The 27,965-nt window shown below is 69.2% G+C and overlaps 1 protein-coding gene and 1 long non-coding RNA gene across 4 annotated transcripts; one reads left to right on the top strand and one right to left on the bottom strand.

Annotated features, from left to right (window-relative positions):
• Positions 1-618: 618 nt before the first annotated feature.
• LOC118501422 lies at positions 619-2,202 on the bottom strand. The gene is made up of 2 exons (XR_004904077.1): positions 2,081-2,202; positions 619-1,596 (listed from the first exon to the last, which is right to left on the bottom strand). It is a non-coding gene; the product is annotated as an uncharacterized LOC118501422 (long non-coding RNA).
• A 5,285-nt stretch (positions 2,203-7,487) lies between these two features.
• On the top strand, positions 7,488-27,595 carry PHRF1 (PHD and ring finger domains 1). 3 transcript variants are annotated; one of them, XM_036029862.1, is made up of 18 exons: positions 7,488-7,596; positions 10,246-10,360; positions 10,677-10,763; positions 13,000-13,223; positions 15,189-15,272; positions 16,572-16,690; positions 17,839-17,939; positions 18,067-18,242; positions 18,746-18,875; positions 20,774-20,901; positions 21,715-21,896; positions 22,116-22,232; positions 22,612-22,766; positions 23,317-25,935; positions 26,188-26,345; positions 26,488-26,760; positions 26,886-27,014; positions 27,213-27,595. In XM_036029862.1, the coding sequence occupies exons 2-18, from the start codon at positions 10,267-10,269 to the stop codon at positions 27,354-27,356; spliced, it is 4,920 nt and encodes a 1,639-aa protein (XP_035885755.1). In that variant the 5' UTR covers positions 7,488-7,596; positions 10,246-10,266; the 3' UTR covers positions 27,357-27,595. The 3 variants fall into 3 exon arrangements, with proteins under 3 accessions (XP_035885755.1, XP_035885754.1, XP_035885756.1); XM_036029861.1 differs by having other exon boundaries at positions 22,113-22,232; XM_036029863.1 differs by having other exon boundaries at positions 10,246-10,365; positions 10,697-10,763.
• Positions 27,596-27,965: the final 370 nt, after the last annotated feature.

Here is a 27,965-nt window from a genome sequence, read left to right as displayed (position 1 = left end):
TCACAGCAACCTGTTTTCAGCCTGTGGCTCCAGGAAGGTCTGAGCCCAAGGTCACGTGGAGTGTAGCCTAGACTGGAGAGGCTGAGGGGCCCAAGTCCCGGGTGGAAGGGTAGGAGCTCTGGGCAGGCACCACAGGTTCCAGGGGCCCGCTCCCTTCCCCTGCTGCCCCAGCCACACTCAGGAAGGCCGGATGGACCAGGGCTCCGGCCCTGAGCCACAGAGTGCACAGGCCGGCAGGGGCAAAGCCAGGTGCCACCCAGGGACACCCCCCTCGCACCCCAGGGCCGGTGGAGCTAGTGCTCACCCTCACCAGTGTCATGAACTTCCCCACCAAGTTCCCCAGCCCCCAGTGGGAGGTGGGCACAGAGCTGACAGCTCACAGGGGTGTGGTCTGTGCCTGTTTACAAGGGACACCTGTTTCTTCTGAAGCCACCACCAGGAGCCTGTCCCTGGTCTGCTACTGGCTCTGAGCAAGCTTAGGGGCCCCCTACAGTGGGGGTTCCCTCCTCCGGCAGCCGAGGTGGGAGCTGGGGCAGAGCCTTCCTCTCTGGCTGCTCGGGTGCACAGGGTCCCACCCACCACGTTGCCAGAAGGGCTTCAGGTCACTAAGCAAACCTGTGAGTGGCCGCAAAGTTTACTTTCGAGTTTTCAATTGTACATCGACAATGATGACGTGAGCCGTGCTGAGGTGAGGAAAAGCCCCGCTCCCCCAGACGTTGTTCACAGCAGGGCAGGACCGAGCCAGGCCTGGCCAGCCCCCCAGGGAGCTGAGGCAGGACCCCGGCTGCTGTGTGGGACGGGGCAGCCATTGCCACTGGTCATGGCTGCCCTTCGGGGCCAGGCTGTGTTGGGCGACAGCACAGGAGCCCCCACTGACCTCAGAGTTCCTTCCCACCCCCAGCACAAAAGCGCCCTCTAGGGCTGGCTGAGAACACCGGGGTTCACGGGGGTCGCCCACAGAAAGTCGCTGCCCAGTGTCGGTAAATCAGCTCCACTGGTTGCCCACCTCAAGGCCACCACAGCCTCCGTCACCGACAGGACCTGGGGCCCTACCAAACCTGCTGGGTGTGACACCACAGTGACCATCAGGACAGGGTCACTCCAAGAAAAGTCCACATCCATGCGAATCCCTCAGGCCTCTCCCCCAACAGCAGACTCCAGCCATCAACCCCCACTGCCCGGAGAGGGGGCCGGGCCCGCTGCAGGCATCCAGGCACCTGCAGGCCTGCTGGCGGCTGCTCTGTGCACACTCCACGCCCGGCAGATGTTCACAGGGGACTTGAGAACACCCAGCAGAGAGGGCAGGCCCAGTGGTCCGGTCCAGGACTGCGCCAGTGCCACCGGCCTCCTGGAGGGGCGTGTTGCCGGGCACCACAGATGAGGCCGGGCGGTCCTCACTCCCTTCGTGGTGACCTTGCGAAAGTGGCAGAAATGCACAGAAAAGCCAAATCTGTCAATGTTTTCCTTAAGAGAGTTCCCAGAGGTGGCCCTCAGGAGGTTGGTTCTGGAGGCTCCAGTCCACGCTTGTCCAGGGCTGCTGCTCTCCGCTCGGCGACGTCCAGAGACTGTCCCAGGAACGCCACGCAACCTGGCACCCTGACACACACAAGGAAAACAAAGTTCCCTCCCCGAGGGCATCTGGTAAAACCTGAGCCCTCTCAATGTCCCTTCGTTCCCTCCCATCCCCCTGGGTGTCTGCTGGACGCAAACAAGCAGACCCTCCCGTAGGGGCGCCCTGCCCCTCCCCCTTGGTGCGCCCCCTGCGAGCGGCGTGGCCTCTCCCTGCCTGTTGTGGCCACCCCTGCCCGACAGAGCAGGGTCACAGAGGGGCCGGGGCGGTCGCGCTGCCCAGGAACAGATCAGCCGCTGTCACACGCACAGTGGGTCCGGAGCAGCGCAGTGTGCAGTGGGCAGTGGCTGCCCTGCGCCTGGAGGGACCGCCAAGCAGGCGGAGGGGTCGTCCCGCACCCCGACCCCTCCTTCCCCTCCAACTTGGGCGTCCAAGCCCCTGCAGCCGTCAGGGGCGGGCGGCCTCTGGGGTGCGCCCCCGCCCGCGGGCCTGGGACCCCTAGCGCGTCACCTGCGATCCCGGCGCGGCACCGTCGCCGGCCCTCGGCCCAACTTCGGCGGCGGCCCCCTCGCGCCCCCAAGGCCCGGAGCCCGCGTCCAGCGCCCAGCCCCTATGCAAATGTGAGAGCAGGGCAGCCAATCGTCCGCCGGGCCGGGCCCGCCCTGCCGCGCCACAGCCAGTGGGCGGGAGGGGGGTGCGGACGCCACGCCCACCGCCGCGCGGCCCCTTGCGGGCGCGGCCGGCGCGTTCCTTTCCGCACGTCGGCCTCTGGGCGGGGCCGCCACCTGCCGGGCGGGGCCTGGGGCGCCCTGCTACCGCCTCGCGGGCGGCTCCCCCGCGGGTCTGGCCGGGTGGTACGGCCCGAGGCGCTGTTCCCCCGCCCGCCGCGCGGGGGCCGGATCCTCCTAGGGAACCCGCGGGACTCCGCGCACGTAGCCGGGTCGGGGCCGAGGAGGGGCCTCAGCCTGGGGACGCACGTAGAGCCCGCGCCGCCCGCGCCTACCCGGGGCGGTCTGGCTGGCGGGGCAGAGCGGGGTGCGAGCTTCGGCTCCGCCTGGTTTGCCCGCAACCCCGCGGACTGGCCCTGAGCGCCCTAGAGCCCTCCCGTGGGATCTGCCACCACGGCAGGTTCGCAGTCCGAGCCGGAGCGCGGGCGCGGGGTCCTGGCGGGTCTCCTCCCGGAGCTGCCCGGTCCTGTCCGAGAACTGAAAAGGTGTAAATCAAGGAAACGGACTGGTTCAGCCCCGGAGTTGCCGACTCCTGGGTGGAGCCCCCGAGGTGGCAGCCAAGGGACATTTGGCACTAGCGCCCTTATCTTCACACCCTCTTCCGTCTCCACGGCTGAGTCGGGAGGCGGAATCGGGTCATTCAGACCCCTAATTAGGCAGAGGGGTGCCTGCTCCCCCCTTTTCCTGGCACAGGGGTCCTCGTAAGCCTTTTGTGCCCCCTCCAAGGTCAGAAAAAGCTCCCTTACCCCACCTCCCTCAAATCAACCAGTATCTGGCGCCTGCCCCAGAGCCTGGCCCTCCCTGGTGACTCCCCTGGCTTGACTCGAGGCAGCTCCAAAGGGCTCCTCAGCTCCCGCCTGTCACCGTAGTCCTTGCCCCAGGGCGAGGGCGAGAGCCCCAGCCACCCTGGCCCCCTCGCCGCCCTCCTTCAGCCCTCCCTCCTGGTCCTCCCCAGCCCATGACTCACCTGCAGTCCACACGAGCCGGGGCTGGAGCCCACCAGTTGCTGTGAACCCAACGCGGGCCCCTCCCGCACCCTTTCCTCCACCGTGGTCATTTCACTTCTTCCTTCAGAACTTCCACCTGGTGGCTCCGTGCTGGGGCTCCAGGGAGGCATCTCCCCTTGCCTGGGACCTCAGGGGTGTGAAGTCGGTGCAGGGAATTGTGGGGTGTGGCCACCTGTGGGTGGGGAAGGAGCACAGAGTGAGGAGTGGCTTGGCTCCACCGGGTCAGAAGTTGAGGGGTCATCAAGGCCTGGGTCGTGCGGATCCCTGAGCAGGCCCACTGCTTCAGGGCAGGGCAGGGCTGGGGGTAGACACACAAGGCAGGGGTTTGCAGGGCAGAAGCCTGGGACCTGGGGACATGCAGAGGCCAGAACTCAGGCAGGCTTCCAGGTCCTGCTTTGCCCTGCTGGTACAGCCCCCAGCTGTGTCCCTAGTCCTGGCAGCTCCAAATGCGCTCCTTCCCACCCTCTGTGGTGGACTCAAGGGTGGCCCCTCAAAAGGACATATTCGGCCCTGGCAGGTGTGGCTCAGTGGATTGAATGCCAGCCTAAGAACCACAGTGCTGGTGGTTCGATTCCCAGTCAGGGCACAAGCCTGGGTTGTGGGCCAGGTCTCCAGTAGGTGACGTACAACAGGCAACCGCACATTGATGTTTCCCTCCCTCTCTCCCTCCCTTCCCCTTCAAAAAGAAATAAAATCTTTTTAAAAAAGACATATAATTGGTAGATACAAAACAGACAGGGGGATGTTAAGAATAGTAAAGGAAATGAAGAAGCCAAAAAACTCATATGTACAATTCCTATGTATGACTCACGAATGTGAAATAAGGGGGGGATTGTTGGAGGGAATGGTGGTATTGGGGGGAGGGCAAGAGGAAAAAAAAATGAAACAACCATAATAGCACAATGAATAAAAATGCTTAATTAAAAATAAAAATAAAAATAAAAGTTCACTCCTGGCTGGTGGATCTCAGTGCACTGAGCTCCAGCCTGTGAACTGAAAGGTTGCTGGTTTGATTCCCAGTCAGGTCACATGCCCGGGTTGTGGGCCAGCTTGTGGGAGGTGAGAGGCAATCGATGGATATTTCTCTCCCTCTCCTCTCTCTAAAATAAATAAAATCTTTAAAAAGAAAAGATATATTCATGACTTTACTTGAAAAAAAAAAAGGGTCTTTGCAGATGTGATCAAGTTAAGGGTCTTGAGAAGAGATCACCCTGGATTACGCAGGCTGGCCGGAAACCCAGTGGCACGTGGACATCTGACAGACAGGTGGCAGACACAGGAACACAGGGAGAAGGCCGTGGGAGGACAGAGGCGGGGACCGGGGTGGTTCTGCCACAAGCCAAGGAAGCCTGGAGCACCAAGACCCAGGAAAGGCAAGACGGGATGCTCCTTGCAGATTTTTTTCCTTCGTGTTTTATTTTTTCCAAATTACTATGCACATATGTAAAACATTATTAGGATGTGAAAGAACCCTTTTCATCTTCTTACAGATTTTAAAGGGCGCGTGACCCTGCCAACCTTGACTTTGGACATCTGTCGTTTTAGGCCACTCGGTTGTGGTCGTCTGCTGCAACAGCCCCACACAGAGCTTCCTGCGTGTGTCCTCCTCCAGCTCCAGGCCTGTGCGTGTGCAGGTCTGGTGACAGGGAAGGGCTGGCCTGGGCTGCAGAGAACCAAGGAGGCCCCCAGCCTGGCTCTGCCCTCCTGTGCTCAGGAGAGCTGCCTGCCCGAGCCTGTGGGGAGCAGGAGCAGAGGTGGCCAGGACACACGGCAAACACTTCAAAGGCTTCCAGGTGCAGGTCTGTGAGGGGCAAGTGGGCAGGGTGTACACTGCATCCTTGTGTGGCACTAGCCTGTGAAAGGTGGCAGGTGGGTGGCTAGTCAGGAAGCACTGGAGGTGGCAGTGCTGATGGGGGTATACATGGAAGGTGCCCCGCTGTGGGGGAGGATAAGGCATTTGTGTCAGCTTGTGGGGGCATCAGTATATGGGAGGCACAGATACATGTCTGTGGTCTTAGGGATACCACCTGTGCTCAGGTGGGGCCCAGACCAGTGGCTCCGGGCTGTTTCCTGGGGGTGTCTCCCACCTGAGCACAGGTTGGCATGCACTGCTCAAGGATGCCTGCTAGGGCAGTGTGCTTTGCATCTCACCGTGGGTTCGTGTATTTATTGTGACAACTTCCCAGTAGCCCCCAGGAGCAGCTGCCAATGAAGTGGGAGGGGCTGGCCCCCCTCCAAGTTGGTCATAAGCTGCCTGTCTAGTTCCTTCCCAGGAGCTTTGGCAGGGAGCCCCAGCGCCCCATTTGGATCACTCTCCTGGGCAGTGTCCTTACATTCCATAGTCTTCGGCAGGTAGGCATGCGTGTGTACAAGGGCTGGCACATTCTGAGTGCCAAGGCGGCCGGGGGGTGGGGGGGCAGGGGGCGCCTGTGCAGGGTGTTTACCAGGCTGGACCTTACCCTACCGGAAGCACTGTCCCCATACTGACCCGTCCGCCCTCAACATCCCTGTTTTGCGGCCAAGGACACTGAGGCACAGAGAGGTTGAGAAACCCTCCTGGGGGGTCACATGACCGATATGCTTGGAGCCCAAGTACCTGGGTTCAGGTGCCTGGCCTGGGTGACACCCAAGAGGCTTTGTGCCGGGCCGTCTACCCTCTCCAGACCTAACCCTCCCGGTCCACAGAGAGGGGTCACTGTGGAGTTCCGTGGCTCCCTGGCACCTTGCCCTCTTCCTTCCTGCAGAGTCCTTTACAGACCATGGAAGCAGGCTCTCCTCTCTCGAGTAAACAGAAAACATAAACCAGCACCGCCCCCCCAGCACCGGACTCGCCCCTCGGCTACCTCCACCCGTGCCTCCCTGTGCCACAGAGCCACTAGCTGCGCAGCGCAGGCTTGTTGGTGCTTGCTGTCTGGCTACTGGCCTCCGGTTGTCCTTAACGGCCCGGCCGCCCGGCCCCGCCCCCAGGGCTGCTGTCCTGAAGGTCTCCCGTGGCCTTGGCTCCACCCAGGCCCTCTCCCTGCCGTGTTTTCACTGGCTTCTGGAAGCCCCAACCCTGGCGCTCCTCCTTGGTTTCCTTTGTAGGTTCCGGATCTCTGTACGCAGGAGGCCAGGGGTTCAGGCCTTGATCCTCCGCTGTTCCGCCCCACCCCCCCGACACAACCCCTACATTTTTATCTCCAGCGGAGCGTTTGCCCAACTCTAGTCTTCAGCTGTCCATGCAAAGTCTCTTCCCGGATGTCCCAAATGTGCGTCTCAGGTTCCCGGGGGGCCTCCCATGAGCATGGCGCCCGTCTTGACCCGGGCCATGATGGTCGCGGAACGGGGGTCGCGGAAGCGGCCTGCGGACTGGTCTCCTGGGGTTCGCCCTGGAGGCTCCAGTTTGCTCCCACGCAGCCGCCCAGGGGATCCTGTGACATCGTGTCACCTGGCTCCAGCGCCCCGGATCCCAGGCGCTCACCGCGGGCCCTCTGGCCACGGCCCGCACTGGCCCAGCCCCGCCGGCTCCCTTCTGTTGTCCGCGCTCGTTCTGCCCGCACTCTCAGCCTCCGGTCTTCGCCAGGTCCGTCCCCGTCACCCCTGTGCGCCGGGCTCCCACCCCGCTTATCTATCACGGTACTGGTCAGCCGGTCACACACCACGCGATTCCCCGAGCTCTGGGTGTGGACCGCGCGGGACTCGCGGCGCCCCGCTCCTGGAGAAGCCGCGCGCATCGCCACTTGGCCCACGAGTGAACGGACGGAGAAGTGCGGCAGGTCCCGGGCGCACCCTCACGCCTCCCTCGAGCGGTTCTCCGGGCAGTCTGCGGGCCGCCAGCGCTCGGGGGCGGGGCCTCGCGCTCGGGGGCGGGGCCGGGTCGGGCCGGGGGCGTGGCCCAGGTGTGCCCGAAGGCCGCTCCCATTCGCCCAGGGCGGCGGGCGGAGGGTCGGACTGCACCAGCTCCGCGCGGGGGGGGGGAGACCCGAGCAGCCCATCGGCGGGGAGTTGAAACACCACAAATTCCCTAGGACACTGGTCTGCTGGGCTTTCGTCCAGGAAGAAACGGTGTTCCCAACGCCTCCCTACTCCCGACCGCGGGGAGCGGCGTCTTCCTCCGCCTCAGGCCGCGCTTCCTCTCCTCGTCCCAGTGGTTCCCGCCAGTAGGCGGAGCTGGAGGGTCCCGGAAGCCGGCTCAGTGCACTTCCGGGTCGAGGAGCGCGCGGCGGCGGCAGCGGCGGCCGGGCCTAGTCGTTGCTCTCGCTCGGGCGGCGGCGAGCGCCTGGGAACGGCCGGCGGGGCGCGAGGGTCCCGGGTACGTGCGGGGGCCGCCCCGGCCCGGGGTCCCCGGCGCGTCCCGGCCGCGCAGGCCGCCTCCAGACGCCGCGCGCTTTGTCTGTGGCCTGCCCCGGCGGAGCGAGGCCTGCGCTGCGCTGGCTCCAGGCGGGCGCGCGCGCGGGCGGCGGCGGTGGGGACTCCGAGCCGGCGCGCGGAGGCCTCGCGCCGAGGCTGGGGAGATCCCTGGGCCCGCGAGCGCGCTTCCGGGGTGGCCGCCTTCCTGTCCCTGCTGCGGGGAGCTCACCCGCCTTTGCCGTGACACCCCGCCCCTCGCGCTGTCGCCTCCCCTGTGCGAGCGAGGTGTGACCTTTCGCTGAGTGGTTTCCAGCTCCCGGTCCACGTTGCTCCGTCCGCGTTTGTACGGGCCCGCGTGGGCGAGGGGTGCGTTCCGGGTCATTGAGTCAGGTGGGCTTACGGCACCCTTTCGGGAGTAGTTATGCCTAGCCTTGAGCCCAGAGAGGCTGCGTAGCTTGCCCTTGTCACACAGCGACTGGTTGGTCCAGCGGCCGGATGGTAGGTAACCTGCTTGGTGAGCCACAGTGCGGCCACCAAGTGGTCGCCGGGACAGATCCCGAGGCTCACGTGCCGTTTGACTTGGGACTTGGCACGCCTTCCCTCTCCCTGGACCTACCGGGAGAAGACTGAGTCAGGGTGACAGCTGCTGGCCCCTTCTGGCGCGTCTCCTGCACGGGGCCAGTGGCCGACAGTGAATAAAGTGGGCCGGCGGGCTGGCCCTGGGCCTGGCAGGCTGCAGCGGCTGCGCCAGAGGCTCTTTCGGCTCCTTAGCAGTGGTTGGAATTGTGGGTGCTTTGGGTCCCTGAGTTTGAAGAGAGAGGGAAAGTTCCTTCAGCTTTAATGTCCCCCTTAGTTCCCCCAGATCTGGAGGCTGAGCAGGAGAGCCCCTGCGTGCCGCCAGCACCCCAAAGGTGGCCTGCAGGCCGGAGGGGCTGCAGGAGCTATGGGCAGAGGTCGGGCTGCCAGCCCGCCCACGCAGGTGTGGTGGAGCTGTGTGGTGGAGCTGGGGGTCCTGACCGGTCTCTTCCTGGTGCTGGCACAGGCGCTGGCTCCGGAAAGCACTTTCGGGGGCTGCTGGCGCGGGCTGTTGTGTGGTGACACAGGAAGGGCGTGCGGCCTCCTCGCCTGAGCGCCCCCACCCTGGTTCAGGGAGGTGAGGACGCCTGTGGGGTCCCCAGCAGCTGTGGTGAAGGGCTGCTCAGCCTGCGGACTTGGCCCCCAGGTGCAGGCACTCCTCGGGTTCAGCTGCGTTCCCAAGCTGGCGTTTCTGGCAAACCCCCGTGCCAAACCCCATCATGGCCTTAGTGTCCTCTGAAGCAGGCCCTGCCACTGCCCCTGACAGGTGGTTGCAGGTCTCAGCACAGCAGGGGGCGAGCCAGCCACACCTGTTCCTGACTTCCCCCTCATGGACAGAAGCACAGCCTCGGAGCGGACGCCCTGCTGTCGCCCAGTGGCCCCAGGGTCTGCGGCCCCTGGTGTCTGAAGCGTCCCAGGCAGGCGTGCGTGAGCGTGGGCACCCCTCCCACCGCTGCGTTTCTGCAGAGCGGACCCCGTGCTGTGCGCAGTGGGGGCGGGTGTCCCAGGGTGACGTTGTGGCGTCCAGTGGGAACAGTCCCGGCCGGGGCTGGAGAGTTACAGGACTTACCTGGGCAGTGCAGTGGGTGCACCTCCGGGACAGCTGCCTTGCTCCTGGTTGAACGCCCCCCGCACCCGTCACGTCGTTGGGTTGTGGGTCCCGGGCAGGAGTGTGGCCTGGGCATGGGTGCAGGACGGGCTGGGTCCTGCAGCGATCGATGCTGAGGTGCCGAGCTCTGGGGGCACGGACCCTGGGTCGAGGGGGACTGGGGCTGGCTCCCTTCACTGTAGGGCATCAGGTCGGTGGGTTGGCCCCACAGAAGCCCTGCTGAGGTCACTGTTTCCAGGTACCAGTAACACGGGTGTGGGCGGGGGGCACCCGCCAGAAAGGACCCTTACAAGGACCAGGCCTGGAGGCCCTGGTGCAGACAGATGAGGTCACTTGTCTAGCTCTTCCGCTGTCTGTGCCGTGGCCTTGCAGAGTAGAGAGGACAGGTGTCCCCAGTTGGAGCCCGGGAGCCCAGGACCAGGTGGGCATGACGGCTGGGAGGCAGAGCTGACCTCTGCACCCTGTGGCCTTGTGCGCCCCAGGTGTTTCAGGGTGGGTATTGCACACAGCCCCCCAGTGGGTGTCCGGTGAGTGGAGGCCGGGACGGCCAGCCTTGGTGGATGGAGAGGGATCTCTTGGGGAGTGCCCTGCTTGTCACCTCGGCCTTCCCGGTGACCCCCCCTCTTGGAAGCCCTGCTTTGCCTCAGCTCCTGAAAAACCACTTCCCCCAAATGCAGCCCGCCAGTCCGAGGCCGGACGGGGTCCGTCGTGGTGGAGGTCCGACTGGACGTCGCCGTGCGGCCGAGAAGACTCTGTCTTCCTCTGTGTGCACAGCGACGCCTGTCGCCCCTCGCAGCTCGGCCTCCCTGGCCTGCAGGTGGACGCGTGTCCGTCAGGGCCGGGCCGGGCCGGGCGTGACTGCCGTTCTCTCTGGGGGGCTCTGCGGCCCGGCAGCATGGGCGGTCACTCGCCTCTGGTCTCCTTCAGATCGAACCCCCATGTCCAGCGATGGACGACGACAGCCTGGACGAGCTTGTGGGCCGCAGCCCAGGGCCAGACGCACGCCTGCCCCTCGGCGCTGCTGCCCTGGCTGGCGGTGCTGGTGAGTGTCCCCGCCCCCAGGCAAGCCGAGGGTGGGGGCTCGCAGCCCAGGGTGCTGGCCCCGGAGAGCTGGGCTCCCCAGGCGTGTCTGTGTCTTTCAGTCTTTAAAAGCCTCTTGTTGTTAAATTATAGAAGTGGGGCGTTCTTTTGCTTTCTTCCTAACGGAAGCAGTGCAGGTGTGAACAGAGCAAAAGGCTTCTGCTTCTCAGACACCTGCCCCTCCCCGGCCCGGCCCCCGGGGGCTCCTCCCTCCGCTTACCCCTGGTCCTGCCTCGGGGCTGACCGCCTGGCCTGGGCGTCTGCCTGTCTCGGTCCAGGAGAGAGCGGGGACGATGACAGCGGGGACTCTGAGGAGGACACAGGCAGTGAGCTCGGCGACAGCACGGACGCGGACGACGGGTCTGGTGAGAACGCTGCCGCGGGGGCGGCTGCCTGGTGCAGGGTGTCCTCAGCGACGTCGGGGCCCTCGCCGCTCTGGCCAGCTGAGGGGCTGCGAGGCTGGGGAGAGGCTCCTGGGCAGGACAGGGCTGGTGGGACGGTACCTGCAGCGTCCCCTGCAGCTCGTGGTCGGCGTCCGTGGGGGGCGATGCCTCGCTCGGTCGGAACACTTCCTTCCGGCTTGATGGCACGCTCGCCAGGCCTCTTCTCTGGGGAGGGCAGCGGGTTCGGTGGGCAGGAGCGCGGAGCGGCGGGGCGGGCCGTTCCTGGGGAGGGGCGGCCCCACAGGCCCAGGCCCAGGCAGGTCTGCTGGGCGTCTCTGGCCAGTGCTCCCTTGAGCTCTGTTGACCGGACGCCGGAGAGGGTGGGCACGCGCAGGACAGGCCTCTGTGAGGAATTCCCGGCCCGTCTCCGCTGGTTGACGTCTGTGTGTGCCCTTGAACTTCTGTGGCGGGACTGTGGCTGGAAAGGGTGATGGTGCCACATGAGGGCCAGGCTGCTCAGCCTTGGGTGGGTTCGTGGTGCCTTCTTCCGGCCACCCTGGCTGTCGCGTGGCCTGCAAGGTCCCCAGGGTGGAGCTCCCTGTCCCAGCCCAGCCCGGGCCACCTCCCTGGAGGAGGGCACCCTGGCCCTCTGCCGCCGGACGGGAGCTGGGCCTCGCGGCTGGGCCCCCACTGCCTGCCTTCCGACGGCATCGCCTGCCCCTGCAGCGCCTGCCGTGGTCGGCCATCACAGGCCTCCAGGCTCCTGCGGCCGTCGGTGCTAGAGCGCTGCGGGGAGGGGACCCGCGCGTCTGGGGCAGTGCTGGTGAAGGGGCGGGACTGGCACAGTGTCCGGCAGTGGGTGGGGGTTTGCGGCTGAGTGTGTGGTGACGTGCTCGTCCAGAGTTGGGTCTGCGTCCTGGGCAGGGACACGGGGCCCTGGCCTGAGGGTGCGGGTCACGGACGGGGCTCTCGCACGGGTTTCCCGGGGCTGCGCGGGGAGGTCGGCCTCCTTGCCGCAGGCCTCGGGCACCGGCGCTTGGTGTGGGCACAGATGCGAGGCACTGCCCATTCGTCCCTCGAGCAGAGGTTCGGGGGCCTGTTCCACCCCGAGAGTCGGGCCGGAGGGAGGGTGGGAGCCGGCTCGTCTGGGCTCCTCGCTGACCCTGAGCCCGCCCCCCCCCCCCCCCCGGCAGCGCAGAAGGAGAGGGGTGAGCGAGGGTCTCAGGAAGGGGGAGAACTCAGGGTGGACCTGGGTGGGGAGGGAAGCTTCCAGAGAGAGCCAGGCCTCAGCCGGGATCTGAAGGGCAGGGGTGGTGCGGCTGGGGGCAGAGCGCTGTGGGGGACAGTCGGCCCAGACCCACGTGCACAGGGGGGCAGGCGCCCCGGGCACTCGGAGGGGTGAGGAGTGCGGTGGGCAGGGGAGGCTCAGGGAGGCAGCAGTCGAAGCTGAGGGTCCGGAAGACTCTCCTGAGCACCCCCTCCCTCCAGCACAGGCTCGGATGTCGGGGGGTGCAGCCGGGGGCCAGAGGGCCTTCTCCGGAGGGCCGCTTCCCACGGGAACGCCCTCCGCTCGCCTGCTGTCTCTGGCCTCGAGCCTGTCCCGGAAACCACTTGCGTTGCACTGTGCCGGGTGTCCAGCGTTGGGTGTTGTTGTCCGTGGGGGTCTCACCACGGAAGAGGAGGTGGTGGGGCTCTTCCCGGCCCCTCCCGGCCCTGCAGGCGTGTGCACGGGTGTCTGCGACACACGCCCAGTCTGCTCAGGGCGCAGCCCTTCGGGTCAGGAAGGGCCCTGTCAGGTGAGGCCCCAGCCTCAGAGCCTCTCAGGTACCGACCCGCACGCTCGTGGCCAGGTTGTCCGGTTCGGCAGCTGTGCTGTCTTCCTGCGGAAGGAGGGACCGCTGAGGGCGGTGTTAGCGGCAGGCGGGCCGTTCTCGGGCGCCGTGTTCGGAGGAGGGGTCGGGGACCGCTGGCCTGGCCAGGTAGCCTGGTTGTGGGAGGTGTGGTCTGGCCCCGGCTGCCCCGCCCCTCGGGGCTTCAGCAGCTGTGGCTGCTCAGCAGGCAGCTCTGGGTGAGGGGCCCCGGGGCGGCCACACCTGGCGGGGCTGCTGGGCGGGTCTGCCCTCACGCGTGGGGTCTGGGAACCTGCTTTCCTGAGTGTGGCTGCCGCCACTGGCTCCCACCGCTCCCGCTCATGAAGCCGCGTTTCCTCTTTCTCGAGGCTCGGAAGGCGCCACCACCGACGACAGTGACGATGACGACGACGTGGAAATAGTGGCGGCGGCGAGCACCCAGGGGCCGCTGGAGGCCGGGGGCGGGTGGCATTCTGACGATGACGCCGAGAGCTGCCCGATCTGTCTCAACACTTTCCGGGGCCAGGCCGTGGGGACGCCGGAGACGTGCTCCCACCACTTCTGCCTGGACTGCATCTCGGAGTGGGCGAAGGTGAGGGGCCCCTCTGGGGGGCTCCTCCTCCGAGGGAGGGGCGGCGCCTGGGGTGGGGGGCTGCGAGGCTCGGTCTCAGGGCTCGCACCACAGGGGTGGACGGCAGCGGTGCCCATGACGACCTGCGGGGACGGGGACGGGGCGGGCCTGCAGTGACACTGGGGGCCCTGCCAGCGACAGCGACAGGCCTGTGTTTCACCGTGGGCTCGGGTAGCGGCACCTCCCATGTTTTAAACTTCCTTTTCTGAAAACTTGGAAGACGCAGGCACGTGCAGTGACGAGTCACACTGTCCTCCGCCCCCCAGTGACCACTGCCTTCAGGAACTGCCCCTCGGCCTTTCTCGTTTCCGCCCCATCCTCACGGACACACAGGCCACAGAGCTGGGCGGCGCCCTGGGGCCCGGCAGGGCTGGCAGGGGCGGTGGGGCCCCGTCCCCAGCAGCTGGGGAGCGTCGCCGTGCAGCGCGCTTGTGGCCTGGGACGGAGACGGCAGCTGCGGCAGCTTCCTCGCGGCCTGCGGGAGCCGGCATGCTGCGTCCTGAGGCGCTTCCCCGCCTCTGGCCTGTGGCGCACCCCGACCCCCCCCCCCCCCCCGGGGCGGCGGGTCTGCAGCCCCGGTCAGGGCCGGCGCCAGGGGCTCTGCGCAGGTGGCGTCTCCCCTTGACTCGAGGAGCAGGGGCGGGCGTCCGCCTCCACCAGCACCCACTTCCAGTGGGGGTGCCGGGGCGCTGGGTCCTGCGGGGTGGCTGGCTACAAGGTCAGCAGGGATTCAGAGTTGTCGTGCGCTTAGAAGTGAGTCTAAAAAGCCATTTCAGGAACTTTTGTGAGACGGTTGGGAGCAAGGGAGGAAGGGCCACCTTCGGAGGCTCTCTGCCCAGGGTCCCCTGGTGGCTCGGGCTCACCGGGGGGTGGGCGGGCTGGGCGGCTCCTGCAGGGCGGGGAGCGACCTCCTCCGGCTCGGACGGCTCATTGGCTGAGGGGGGGACAGAGACTGGGCCGCAGGGAGCGTGGCGGGCCTGGAGACATGGAGGCCGCGGGCGGTGGTGGCACCTCGGGGTGCAGAGAGGGGACTCTCCTGTAAGCCTGTGTGCGACAGGTCGGGCAGCCTGCAGGGCACGCAGGGCCACGGGGTCTCCCGACCGGAGCCGAAAGGGCTCTCTCCATGTTTCACGGAGAATGCAGGCGAGGGGGGTCCTGTTCCCAAGGCTCACGGACGGTCGAGGGAGAGGGTGACGGAGGGACAGTGGGCACGGCAGGCGTCGGGGGTCACGGGGCGCATGCCACTTGGACACCACGAGGTGGCGGCATGGCACAGCCGTCCCCCCCCCCCAAGGGAGGCGGAGCCCCCGTGTGTGGAAGGAGAGCAGCCCCAGGCTTCCCTGCTGCTGGGGGTGTAACAGGTCTGTCTGCAGTGAGCGCCCTGGGCCCGGGAGCCAGCAGGAGGCACCCGGGGGGTGCAGCTGACAGGTCCACACTTTGCCGCCCACACGGGCGTTGGCCTGGGAGCGGGCGCAGCCCCAGCCCTGTCCCAGGTCCCGGGGCGCAGGCAGAGGGCAGGGTGCGTCCCGGGCCCCACAGTTCAGCAAGCGTGCTCGGTCGTGCACCGCGCCCAGTGGAGGCGGTGTGAGAGGGAGGGTCCCTGGGGCGGGCGTTGTCTGTGAGGCAGGAAGCAGGCATTCGCAGCGCGACGGAGGAGCCAGACCCCCGGAGTCCACTGAGGAGCGCCCAGCAGTCTTGTGGAGACGCTGCTGGCAAAGGCCTTAAACAGAGGTGGAGCCCCTGGGGCCCGGCCCCTGCGCGCCCCGAGAGGAGGCACCCCAGCGGCTCAGCACGAGGCCGGGCACGTGGGAAGCATTCGGTTTTCGGCGCGCAGGCGCTGGACGGGCTCCGGGTGTGCGCTGCGCTCCGGGCGTGTGGCTCCCGGGGGAGTGACGCCCACCGCCCTGACGGTCCTGTGTCTCGCAGAACGCCAACTCCTGCCCGGTGGACCGAGCCCTGTTCAGCTGCATCTGCATCCGAGCCCAGTTTGGTGGGAAAATCCTGAAGAAGGTGAGTGTCGTTGCTGGGCAGCGCCCCCCCCATCCATTGAACGGCCCCCCCGTCCATCACATGGGACCCCCCCCCCCCCCGTCGTCCGTCACACGCCCCCCCGCCCCCCGTCCATCACACGGCCCCGTGTCGTGGGAAAACCCACTCTCTCTCGCAGCTGCCTCCCCGGCACGAGCGAGTCCGCTCAGGTGCTGGCCAGGAGCCCGCCAAACGCCACTCGCGGGCGCGCACGGGCGGCTGGGGCTGGAGGCGCATCGCCGGTGCCGCTGGGGGCGGTTTCCGGGGCTTCCTCTCCACACCCACGTGCTGCCTCTGCACCCCAGGGCGGCTCCGGAGCCCCAGCAGCTGTGGGGGCAGGGCAGCCCAGGCCCGGGGAGGAGGCCGGCTCTCTGGGGACCAGGTTTCGGACTCCTGTCCTGCTTTTAGAGGGGCCCCCACTCTTGTCGGGAGGCCCAGGACAGGCGTTGATCGGCGAGACTGCTGGAGGCGGGCCTCAGGTCTGAGCCGAGCCCCGGGGTCCAGACCCGGCTCGGGCTCCTCCTGGGCACGTCACTGCCGGGCCCGCGTCCCCGTGGGGGGCTCGCAGGCCGCAGCTGCAGGTGGCGGCTTCGGCTCTGTTGATGCAGGTGCGCTGCCCTCCTGCCCGGGGCCTGGGCCCAGGCCGCCTGGACGCTGTGCCGGGGGGGGTGTGGGGCAGGAGGTGCTGGGGCGCGAGTCCGAGAGACTCCTGGTCGAGGTGGGCGGCGGCCGCACGGCAGCGCCCGGCGGGGGCCCCAGGTCCCTGTGGGGCCGCAGGGGGCAGGTGGGGGCGTGCCCCCGGGCGTGGCGGACCACTGTGGGAAGCGTTCCTCGTCTGGGGTGGGCGGGGCGTGTCGTGTCCACGGAGCTTGCAGGTGGCAGGGCGCACACAGTGCCCGTAGCTGGTGAACCCGCCCCCGAGAGCACCTGTGGGGGGGCGGGTTCTCGGGAGAAGGGCGCAGCCGTGACTGTCAGCGTGTGGGGCCGTGTCTCCGTGCCTGTGGTTACGTGACAGCTGTCGAGAGGTCAGCACCACTGCCTTCCTTGCTCCCGCAGTCACCAGCGGGCGTGGGGCCGGGCTCCCTGCAGCCCCCGGCCCTGCTGCCCCGCTGCCCCCCCCCCCCGCGCGGGCCGCCTCCTGTCGGGTCAGTGTTCTCTTCCCCGGGGACGACCGGGGGCGGGCACCATTCGCCTGGGGGCCGCACGGCTCTGGGGCGGTCTGCGGTGCAGGCTCCGGGTCGGGCTCCGAGCACCGCGCGGACCCTGCACTTCTGCCCGCAGGTCCCGGTGGAGAGTGCCCGGGCCAGGGAGGAGGAGGAGGAGGACCCGACCTTCTGCGAGGTGTGCGGCCGCAGCGACCGGGAGGACCGCCTGCTGCTCTGTGACAGCTGCGACTCGGGGTGAGCGTGGGCCCGCCGGCCGCCCTGCCTCACCAGAGGAGAGCGCGAGAGCCTCGCCCCGGCCCCCGAGAGGCCACACCCGCGCCTGCCGGTGCGCGGCTGCCCCCTGGGCCCCAGGCTCCGTGCCGCTGGTCGGCAGCCAGCAGGCCCTCTTACTGTCGCCGTTTGTCCCCCCGCCTGTCCCCAGGGGTGGGCTGAGGCGTGTGTGCCGTGTCCGCACGGGGGGAGGGCCAGGAGACCACGACGCAGGGGGCTGATGGGGCCCTGCGGCAGCCCGCCCCCCTGCCCCCGTCCCTCAGCCGCCAGCGCCCCCGGCACCCCGGAGCCTCTTCCCATCACCACGCAGGCAGGCAGGCAGGCCTCTCCCCGCGCCGGGCCACAGGGCCCCTGCACAGCTGGGGGCGTGTCTGCTGTGCGGTGCCCGTGGAGACTGCTGCTTTGGGAGCGCAAACCCCTGAAGGGAGTGAAGAGTCCAGGGAGGCGGGTGGCTCTGGAACTCTCTCGGGCAACAAGCAGCAGTTGCAAGGGCTGAGCTTCGAAGCGAGAGGCAGGAGGGCTGGAGCCCTGGGTGCCCGTCTGTTCCTGGGTCGCTGCCCCAGGCTCCACCCCCGCCCTCCGGGTGCCGGGGCTCTCTCCTTGCTCGCGCGCGCAGCTCGGAGCTGGGTTTCGTGGCAGGTCACCGGACCGGGTGATCTTTGGCTTTGGGATCTCAGAGCCGCCGCCTCTGCTGCTGGTCGCCCTCGGCGCAGGCCGGCTCGCCGGGCGTCTGGATGGCCTGCTGGTGGGGTGTGAGCAGGCAGCTGCGTGGTGGGGTGTCCTGCGGACAGAGGGCCCTGGGGTGGCGCAGTGCTCCGGCGGCTCACACACACCCTTTCCCCGAAGGAGGGCCTGGGACCCCCGGATGCGGTGCGTGCTGGAGGAGGGGATGGGCCCCTGGGGCCCTCGTCCCCGTCCTTGCTGCTCCGGGACCCCAGCTCCGGCCCAGGGAGCCTGGCGAGGAGTGCAGGGCTGGGCCGTGGGGGCTCCTGGGAGGCCCCACGAGCTCGCTTCACCCGGTCGCTCCCCGGGTGCGGGCCGCACTGGGGCCCCGGGCACGTCTGGGTGCCCGCTCTCCGGTGCCCCCGTCTGACAGACCCTTCGCCCCACAGGTACCACATGGAGTGTCTGGACCCCCCTCTGCAGGAGGTGCCGGTGGACGAGTGGTTCTGTCCGGAATGTGCCGTCCCCGGAGCCGCCGTCCCTCCCACAGGTAGTCCTGCCGCCCCGGGCAGCCCTGCGCCCAGAGCGGGGCAGCTGGGGTCTCCGTGGGCTTGGGCGCGTCCTGGGGGGGGCGGGGGTCACGGCGGCGCAGCAGCCCAGGCCTCTTTTCTCCCAAGACACGGACTCTGTGACCGAGGAGGAGGTCTCCCTGCTCTTGGTGGACGTGGTGCCCACCCCCAGCCGGCTGCGGCCCCGCGCCGGGCGGACTCGGGCCATCACTCGGACTCGGCAGAGCGAGCGCGTCCGCGCCGCTGTGGACCGGAGCCGCATGTCCACGGCCCAGAACATCCAGGTGGGCTCCCCGCCCCTCCCTGCCCCGGTGGGGGGGGGCACACGGGGTCTCAGGGCAGGCTGCCCCACAGTTGGTGTCTGCCCACAGCATGCGCAGGCAGGTTGGGGGAGGAGCCGGGGTCGCCTGGGCCTGGCACGCTGGTCACAAACGCCTCTGCCCCCGCCGGGTGCCAGACCAGACTCTTGAGGTCCTCCCCGGCGTCCTGTGCTCCCGCCCACGTCCCCGGCGTCCCGTGGGGCTTCCCCGCCGTGCCACTCCAGAGCCCCGCGTGCTCCGCAGGCCTGCCTGGCCCTCCTCACCCGGCACTGGCCCTGCACCCGCGTCCTGCAGGGGCCCCGCCCTCAGGAAGCCCCTGCAGTCGGTCTCTCAGAAGCACGGGGGCGATGCCCGCTGGGGGGTCGGGCCGGGGCTGTGTGTGTGTCCCCCTGGGGCCCTCGCTGGGGCGGGCGCGTGGGAGCGAGCCCAGCCGCCCCTGCCCACCAGCTCCCCCCCTCACTGTGCAGCGCGTCCCGAGGTACCTGATGTCCTCTCTGCTGGACGAGACCATCGAAGCCGTTGCCTCTGGTCTGAGCACCACTGTGTATCAGCGCCCGGCGACGCCGCGGGCCCCCACCAGACGCAGGAGGAAAGCCAGTAAGCCCGGGCGTGGCGGCTCCGGCTGCGGTGCCGGTGTGCCGTCGCCGTGGGGGCGGGAGCTCGGGCGGGCTGAGCTCTGCTGGCCATCGCTTGGTGGCATGGCCTTCCCAGTGGACAGTGGACAAAGCAGGACACCCGTCCCCGGGCCACACCAACACCTGAGTCCCGGCCGGCACTGCGGGGCTTGTGCTGCTGCTGCTGCTGCTGCTGCTGTTTGCGCCCCGCGTCCCTTTCTGTCGTCTGGAGGCCCCTCGCGGTCCTCCCGTGGGCCGCTCACTGGCGTCCCCGTGGCCGGGGAGCGGTCTCACGGTGCAACCTCGGGTGCTGCCCTGGGCCCCCGAGGCGCGCCCGGCCCCGGATGACCCTTCCCTGTGCTGAGGGGACCAGAGGGCTCTCCTGCTGGCGCCCCCTCTGTTTCGTTGGCGTGTTCGCGTGTTCGCTCTGCCAGCAAAGCTGCCGCCGGCGGGGCGGGGCGGGGCTGGACTCGCGCCGGTGGACGGGCGGGCTGCAGGGGCGGCCTGTGGCCCCTCCGCACCCAGCCCTCCTCCCGGCGCCCTCCCCGTCGCTGCCCCTTTGCCTGCGAGGGCCTGGCCTCGTGCTCCCGAAAGAGGGGCTCTCTCTGAGTCACCGCGGCGGGGTCTCTCGTGCGCAGCGAGCACCGAGGGCTCGGAACCCCAAGGCCGCCCCTTGGTGCTGGAGGTTCCTACGGGGTCGTGAACGTCATGTGATTTCATTTCGTTTTACTCTTCTTGAAATTTTATTCTTTATTTATTTTTATTTTACTTTGTAAAAAATTTTTGGGCACCTGGTGTCTTTGGTCTACGTGTCTGTGAGTGTGTTTTCAGGTGGGGGGAAGGGGGACAGAGGACAGGGAGAGAAGCCTCGGTCAGATGCCTCTGGCTCGCCCCTGAGCAGGGACCAGCCTGCAGCCCGGGCGTGTGTCCGGACCGAGAATCGACCTGGCGACTCTGGGTTTGAGGGACGGCGCGCGACCCGCTGAGCCCCACCGGTCAGGGCTGCCTGGAACCTGAGCAGTGGTTTGTTTGCACCCAGAGCCAAGTAGGATTCCCTCCGCTGCTGGCTGTGCCCGGTGTCCCTGTGTCCTCTGGGTCCCCAGTCAGCTGTGCCCACCGCACGGCCAGCTAGTCCCTGCCTGTCTGTCGCCGGGGGGTGGAGCCTGGGGGCCCCTGCAGGGCCGGGTGCCAGTCCGGCTTTGTTGGTTTGCGTGAGCTAGTCGCCTGGGGGTGGGCGTGTGTTTCCACTGGAGCTCTGTCCATGGACGCCCTGGGACCGGGATGGGGACTGACAGCTGCCACCCAGCCTCCCCACTCTCCGGCCCCGAGACCTGGGGGCCACCTCGCTGCAGAGCCAGAGCGGCTCCTCGGCGGGGCCCAGGCAGGGTTCCGCCCCTTTGTGAGCTCACAGGGTCGGGGCGGCCTGGGCTCCAGGGGGGCTGGTCAGGACGGGACCCCGGTGCGTTTGCAGGCTAGGGTCAGGGTGCGTTTCCCTGGAAGTGCACGTGGAGTCGCGCGTTCTCCGGTCTCGGGAGAGTCCTCTGTGGGCCCCTCGGCGGGATCAGGCCCGCGTCCCCCACCACTGCGCTCGGCTGGCGGGGCGGGGCCCTCCCAGCCTCCGCCTCTGCCTCCGCCTCCGACTCCGACGCCTGCACCAGTTCCCCGAGCCGGCGCCCCACCTCCTGCCCCCGGCTGTGTGCAGCTGCCCCTCGCTCCTCAGCGGGCCAAGGGGCTTTCAATCCGCATCTTGTTGTTCCGCTGAAGACCCCAAGCCTGTGCATGGTCGCCCACAGGCTGGGCCCCTCGGAGAGCAGCTGCGCCCCCCAGGGTGTGCCCAGGGGACTCCCAGGGCGGCCCGGACCCTCGACGTCCTCTTTGCAGGGAGACGGAGGAAAGTGCGGGGGAGGAAGAGAGCCCAGCCCCGACCGGCCGTGAGGAGCAGGAGCTCGGGGACGAGGTCCAAGAGGCGCCAGGGCCGCGGGAAGAAGAGGAGGGGGACGAAGACCACGGTGAGGCCAGTGTCCGCTGTAGCGGGGCAGCAGGGGGGCCCTGCCGTGGCCCCTCTTCTCCGTGTCTCTGTGTCTCGCTGACGCAGTAGACCCTCCAGCGCCTGGGGGCGGGCGCCTGAGGGCTTGTGCGGCAGTCCTGGGACCCGAGTCCTCGCGCCTCAGGGGTGCGGGGGCCAGGCCCCTGACTCGTGGGGTGCGGGGGCCGCTGGGGCGGGTCGAGGGGCACAGCCCTGTCTCATCCCGACGGCATCCCCGGGGGCCCAGGCCCCGGTGCTGGCCCGTGAGAGCCGCTCCCCCCGCGCCGCAGCCCCGGGCGGGGACGTGGGCGCGGCCCAGCCAGGAGGTGTGAACACTGCGCCCGTGGGCACTGCGTCTCTGGCACGGCACTCGCGGCCGTCGCGGTGGCGGCGGCGTGAACTCACGCGGCGCAGCCCGGCGAGAAGACACGTTTCCGTCTGAAACGGGGGGTTCGGTGCCGGTCGACCCCAGAGCAGAGGCTGTGTGCGGGCTGCCCGCCCGCGGCCCCTCTGCGTGGGGCCCTGGGTCTGGTCTGGCTGCGTCTGGGCTCCGGCCGTGGCCCTTGGGGCCGCTGTGCTGGGAGTGCTGCCCGCGGTGTCCGCTGCTCGGGGGCAGCCACGTTGGTCACCAGGTGGACGGCCCGCCTCCTCTTCTGTGCCCGGCGTGGGCGCAGCCGTCTGGGCGGCGTCCGCTCGGGGGGCAAAGCCTGTGGCGCGGCCTTGGCGGGCGCCGCTGCGGTGTGCTCCCGCAGACCTCGGCCCGCCGACAGCTGCCTCTCCTCGTCCCTGCGGCCAGGGGGAAGCCACAGCCCGCTGCCGCATCGCGCGGGCGCTGGGCCTCCGGGGGCCGACCCGCGGGGCCTGCCTCCCGTCCGTGTACAAGCCCGCGGACCCCTCCCTGGGGCTGATGCGTGCGGACATCGGGGTGGCCCCCCTCTCTCTGTTTGGAGACCCCTCCGAGCTGGACCCTGTCGACAGGTGACTGCGGGGCGGGGCGGTGCGGGTGCGGGTGCACGTGCAGAGTCGGGGGCCACGCCGTCAGCTCCCCGCTCCCTCGGGCGGGCGGTGGGTGAGGGGGCGTGCCGTGCGGGTGGCCCTGGCCGGTCCTTCTGGGTGCTGTCGAGCCAGGGCCCAGGGGTGTGCCCCGCCCTCGGGCAGGGGTCACCTGCTCCCTTGGACCATGTCCCCCCCCAGCAGCGAGGAGCCGCCCGCCAGCCCCGCTTCCCCGCTGAGCGCCAAGAGGAGGGTCCTCTCCCGCTCGGCCCTGCGGTCGCACCAGCCTGTGGCCCGGCCTGTCTCCATGGGGCTCTCCAGGTGGGTTGGGGTCGGGCAGCGAGGGACGCTGAGGCGCATGTCCTCACCTCGGGGCTCCCTGATGGGGAGGCGACGGCGTGGGGGTGACCAGGCAGCCACGGCCTCTGCTGCGGAGCCCGCTGGCCAGCCACGCCGGGCGGGCTGCTGTGTGCTGTTGGCTGGGTCTTTTCTGACGTTTGAGCCCCTGGGGAAGAGCAGCCGCCGAGGCCACAGAGTCAGCCGACGCTCACCTGCCCGCGCCGGCCTCCCGGTGCCGTCGGCCAGTTGCACTCACACGCCTGTCCTGTCTGCGTGGAAGCTGCCCAGCGGGTCTCCCCCGGTCCCATGGGGGGGCTGGGGCGCCGGGCCGCAGCAGCAGCAGGGCCTGTCTGTGCTGCAGGAGGAGCGTGCCCGCCGCGGCGCCCGGGCCCGATGCGGATGAGGCGCCCGTCCCAGACCTGCTGGGCAGCATCTTGTCGAGCCAGAGCCTGCTGCTGATGGACAGCGCCGACATCACCATCCACCGGGACGGCTCGCTCAGCGCCAAGCACACCGGTAAGGCGGCGCCACACTCGCCCCTGAGACACCCTCGCCCCAAGACACGGGCGCGCTTCCCGCTGAGGGAGTGTGAAGGGAGGGGCCTCGTGCTGGGTTGTGTGTCTCGGTTAGTTTCTCATCGTGCTCTGAGCAGAGGTGATGAGCACACGGTTCAGATGGCGGTGGAGCCCGCAGGCCCCTTGGCCGTCCGGGGCTGGCCTGCGTCTCAGCCTGGGAGCCAGCCCCACGGGGCCCCTTACTCTGCGTCCTGCAGGCTGGGGGGCAGGGGCTGGTCCAGCTATGCAACTGGGCCTCCAGCGATGGGTGGGGCTGGGGCAGAGGGCATCCTCCCAACCCCGCCCCGGGGTGGGGGGGTGAGAACTGGAATGGGCTGGACCCCGTGGTGCACAGCACCCCGCACCTGCTGGGGGGCCGGCTGCCCGTGCAGCAAGGTGGGGTGACTGGAAACGCACCCTGAGAACACAGGCGCTCGGTGCAGACTGAACGAGCCTCTGAGCCTTTAAGGGGGGGGGCAGGCCCTGACGGCTTCTGCCTCCCTGTCTTCCAGCCCCTCTCTCTTCTCAGCGAGACCCAGCTGGTTCGTCCCGAGAGAGAGAAGGCCCCGGGCCCAGGGACGGTCTGCAGCCCCCGGCTCCAAGCCCAGGGTGCCCGGGAAGCCTGGGGTCGCGCTGCCAAGGCCGGCCGGCCCCCTCCCGTGTTCCCGAGCTCACGCCAGGGGCTGCGAGGAGACAGGACCCCTCGGCGGCCCCACGGTTGGGCCAGCCCCGCTCGCACCTGTGGAACGGCAGCGGCCTCGGCCTGAAACCACCCGGCCGCCCCCATGCAGGCAGCGGCGAGCACACCGTGCCTCTTAGGTTCACATCTGAGATCTCCAACGGTGGCTGTGACTTGCCAGCCAAGAGCACGGTGCTGGGACAGGCCCCGAAACCAGCCCCTAGGAGAGCGGACATCTCTGAGCTCCCCCGGATACCAAAGATAAGAAGGGATGGCGGTGGGCGGACGGACCCAGCCCCGGCCCCCACGGGCGGGCAGCCCGTCGAGCTCCCCAGCTCCTGCATCAGCCGGCTGACGGGCAGGGAGGGCCCCGGGCAGCCTGGCCTCGGCTCCCGGACGGAGGGCGAGCCCCGTGGCAGGGGCTCCCAGGAGCCCGGCGTGCCCTCAGGGGGCGGCGCCCAGCCCCCCACCCCGCTGGGGCCCTCCAGGGGGAAGGGCAGCAGCTCCACCTTCGAGAGCTTCAGGATCAACATCCCGGGGAACACGGCGCCGCCCAGCAGACCCGCCCACCCCGGCTTCTGCCACACGTTCCGGCCCGTGGAGAGCAAGGCGCAGAGGAAGGAGAGCCCCTCGCCCCTCTTCTCCCTGCGGAAGGCGAAGCAGCTCAAGGGCGAGATCTATGACCCCTTCGACCCCACGGGCTCCGACTCCAGCTCCGCGGGCGGCAGCCCCGAGCGCCTGGGCCCCGGCCTCCTGCCCTCGGAGATCACCCGCACCATCTCCGTCGGCGGCAGCCCCGGGACTCCGCCTTCCCAGGCCGTGCGCTGCGTCACCTCCTACACCGTGCGGACGGCCTTCGGGGCGGCGCCCGAGCCCTGCCGCGGGCCTTCCGCCAGCGCGCTCCAGCTCCGGGGCCAGGGGCCTGCCGGCGAGCTGGGCAGAGAGGAGGAGGAGGAGGAGGAGGAGGACTCCGCTGGGGGCCTGGGCGCCGTGGCCCGGGCCCAGAGGCTGTCCCCGCCGCGGCCGGAGCCCTGGGAGGACGAGGACGAGCACGAGCACGAGCACGAGGACCGGCCGCCCCGCAGCGCCTTCTTCAGCTCGGAAGAGCGGACCGTGACATGTGTGACCGAGGCGGAGCCGCACGCCCCGCCAGCCACCACGCACAGGGTCGTGGAGCTGCGGTCCCCGACCCGCTCGCGCTCGCGCTCTGCCTCCAGCTCCCGGGGCCGCAGGAAGGACAGGAGGAAGCAGGCCGCCGCCCGGGAGCACGGGAGGACCCGCTCCGGCTCCCGCTCCGGGGATGGGAGCTCCAGGTCTGCGTCCCCACCGGTGGGCGAGGACCACGCCAGGAAGCACCGGCCCAGGGCCCGGGCCCGGCGGTCCTCCAGCGACCGTTCCAGCAGCCCGGAGCGAGCCAGGCGGAAGAAGGCCAAGGACAAGAGCAGGGAGAGGAAGAGGGACTCCGGGAGCCGGGGCCGGCGGAGGTCCCGGTCCCGCTCGGGCAGCCCTGGCAGCTCCTCCCACGAGCACCGCGAGGGCCGGAGGAGGAAGAGGAGGCGGTCCGGTGGCTCTAAGTCTCAGGGGAGGGGGTGCTCTCCCCCCAGCAGCCTGGAGAGGGCCTGGAGGCCCCGCCCCGGCCGGGGGAGGAGCCGTGAGCGGCCCCGAGACACGCGGGGCTCCCGGGAGAGGAGGCGGCACAGGTCCCGGTCCCCCAGGTCCCCCAGCACGGAGCGCAGGCCCCGGGAGCACCGGCGGCCGCGTTCCCGAGAGAGGCGGCCTCGGCCCCGCTCCCCGGAGAGGAGGGTGCCTGTGAAGGAGGCCTCCCCGGCACCCCCTGCCCAGGAGGGGCTGGGGCCAGGCAGGGAGCACCCCGCCAGGCTGCCAGGGGAGGATGCCTGGTCGGAAGGGGCTGCGGCCCACCAGCCCCCCTCACAGGGCCCCCTGGTGCCAGAGGTGCCGGCCGAGGACCCGCCCGAGGACCTGGATTACGGTGACTCTGTGGAGGCAGGGCACATCTTTGAAGACTTTTCCAGCGAGGGCCTCCTCGCTCAGCTGGACGACATGAGCTCCCCGCCTTCCCCGGAGAGCACCGACTCCTCCCCGGAGCGGGGCGCCCAGCCCTGCCTCGCCCTGCCCACCCCCAGCCAGCAGCCAGGTGCCAGCTTGGCCGGGCCCGGACTCGGGGGGCAGGAGCCGCCGGTCCACAGGGAAGATGCTGTGCAGCCCCCGCCCTGGGCGGAGGGTCCCCAAGGGGGCGTCTCGTTCCAGCAGGACCAGGCCAAGGCTGTGACGCCTGGCACCCTGGGAGGCCAGGCCGCAGGCGGGGCCCTGGTGGGGCAGGAGGAAGGGCCCTGCCAGACGGCTATGCTGCGGCCTAAAGCCCCGGTGAAGAGGGTCACCTGGAACCTGCAGGGGGCAGCAGGTGGCGCCCCGGACGAGGACAGAGGCCTGCGTGAGTGGGGCGCACCTGCGGCCTGTAGGGTGGGCCGGGGTGGTGTGTAGCACGGCACGGAGTGGCCACCACGGGAACCACCTCCCTGGGCAGCCCTCGGGGCCACGCTGGCCTCGCAGGCCCCAGCCCGAGGCGGCTGTGGCGTGGCCTGTGGCCCTCGTCGCTGGGATGCTTCCCTGGAACTTCCTGCCAGGAAGCAGCCCTCCGCAGTGGCACGGCCACGCGCACCCACCTGCCCCGTGTCGCCCTCAGGGATGCCGCTTCATAGACCGCAGCCGCCCCAGGAGGAACCCTGGGGACCCGAAGACGGGGGCCCTCTGGTGGACACCCAGCAGGCACCCTTCCCCGAGCCCCCTCCTCCTGGCCACAGCCTTCCAGACCCAGGCTTCCTCAACGCTGACCTGTCTCAGGTGGGTGCCTGGGCCAGAGGGAGGTGACCTTGCACTTGGGCCGGGTGGGCTGGCGGCCTCCCAGCATCACCCCACGGCGCGCAGGTGGGTGGGGGGCGCTGCCGGCACGGAGCCACACCCGACGGGCTGTGTCCGCGCCCAGGTTTACGGCCCCGGCCTGCCGCCCACCCTGGCTCTGCCCACAAGTGTCCTGCCCTACGCGCCTGCCAGCCAGCCCTCGGTCCAGTTCACCCTGCAGGGCAGCCTGCCCCCAGCCGGCTTCGGGGCGGCCCCGAGCCCAGCCCCAGTGCCAGTGCCAGTGCCCGTCGGCCTGACCACAGCCTCAGAGCCGGCTGGCCAGGCCGCTGCCACCAACAACTCGGAGGAGAGGCCGGCCGCTCCCCGGCCGGCCGCAGAGAAGGCCAAGAACGAGGAGGTGAGCCCCGCCCCTCCCTCCTCCGGGCGGCCCGGGCAGGACAGCGGGGAGCACTGTGTGTCTCCCCAAAGGGCCCCCCGGGCCTGTGTGTGTGCTCGCACTCACCCGCCTGTCCCCGCCCCCAGTACATGAAGAAGCTGCACATGCAAGAGCGGGCGGTGGAGGAGGTGAAGCTGGCCATCAAGCCCTTCTACCAGCGGAGGGAGGTGACCAAAGAGGAGTACAAGGACATCCTCCGGAAGGCCGTGCAGAAGGTGGGCGGGCCCCGGGGCGTTGGAGGGGGCAGCGCGGGCCCTGGGGAGTGCTGGGCCAGGACGGCGTCCCTCCTCGCTGCTTGTGAAGGGGGCCGAGCCGCAGAGGGCGGCGGCACCCTGGGGTGTCTCTGGCCACCTTGGTGGGACCCTGGGTGGCCCTGAAGGACCTCTGGGTAACCGTGCCTCCCCTCACCCCAGATCTGCCACAGCAAGAGCGGGGAGATCAACCCCGTGAAGGTGGGCAACCTGGTGAAGGCGTACGTGGGCAAGTACCGGCACATGCGCCGGCGCCGGCGGCCAGAGGCCGGCGAGGAGCCTGCCGCCCCGGGCGCCGAGGGCTGAGGCCACACCGTCCTCAGCGCCCAGGGGCTGCTGCCCTGGCCCCCGGCGGGGCTGCTGGGGGTGGCAGGAGCAGAAGGCTCTGGGGACACCCAGCACTGCTTTCAGGGTTCCTGTGGCCACACGAGGTCTGCGCACCTGTCCTGTTCGACTTAAATTGGACTTTTTTATATATGTACATTACAGATACACTGTTTCATTGTGTTCTAATTTATCAAAAACAAATTATCTTTAGAAACTTCCTGGTTGCCTCAGTGCTTGAACAGTGTGCCCTTTGCTGAAGGGGGGGGCCTCGTGGGCACAGGGCTGCCCCCGTCTTACTGAGGCGACCCCCACCGTCTGCGCCGCTGATGGCCTGCCAGCAAAGGCTCCGGTGTCCGACCGGTGCCGCCACCGCTGGCAGAGAGGGCACTGTGCACGCTGGGACACCGGCCCCCGGGGAGGCCCCGGGTGCCACGGCACGCCCGGCGGGAGCGCTGCCCCGGGGCAGCTGGTGCTCGTTGGTGGGGCGTCGGCTCTGAAGTGTGCAACTGGGTTTCTTCGTTGTGAAGACGGAGAAAGTGGGTGTGCTGGGGAGGCCCAGATAAGGGTGGGGGGCCACTTCCCACCCCG

This window comes from Phyllostomus discolor, chromosome 6, assembly GCF_004126475.2.
Source record: "Phyllostomus discolor isolate MPI-MPIP mPhyDis1 chromosome 6, mPhyDis1.pri.v3, whole genome shotgun sequence".
Classification (NCBI taxonomy): Eukaryota; Metazoa; Chordata; class Mammalia; order Chiroptera; family Phyllostomidae; genus Phyllostomus; species Phyllostomus discolor.
The sequence above is the reverse complement of the archived record's forward strand: the minus strand, read 5'-3'. Positions and strand labels throughout refer to the sequence as shown.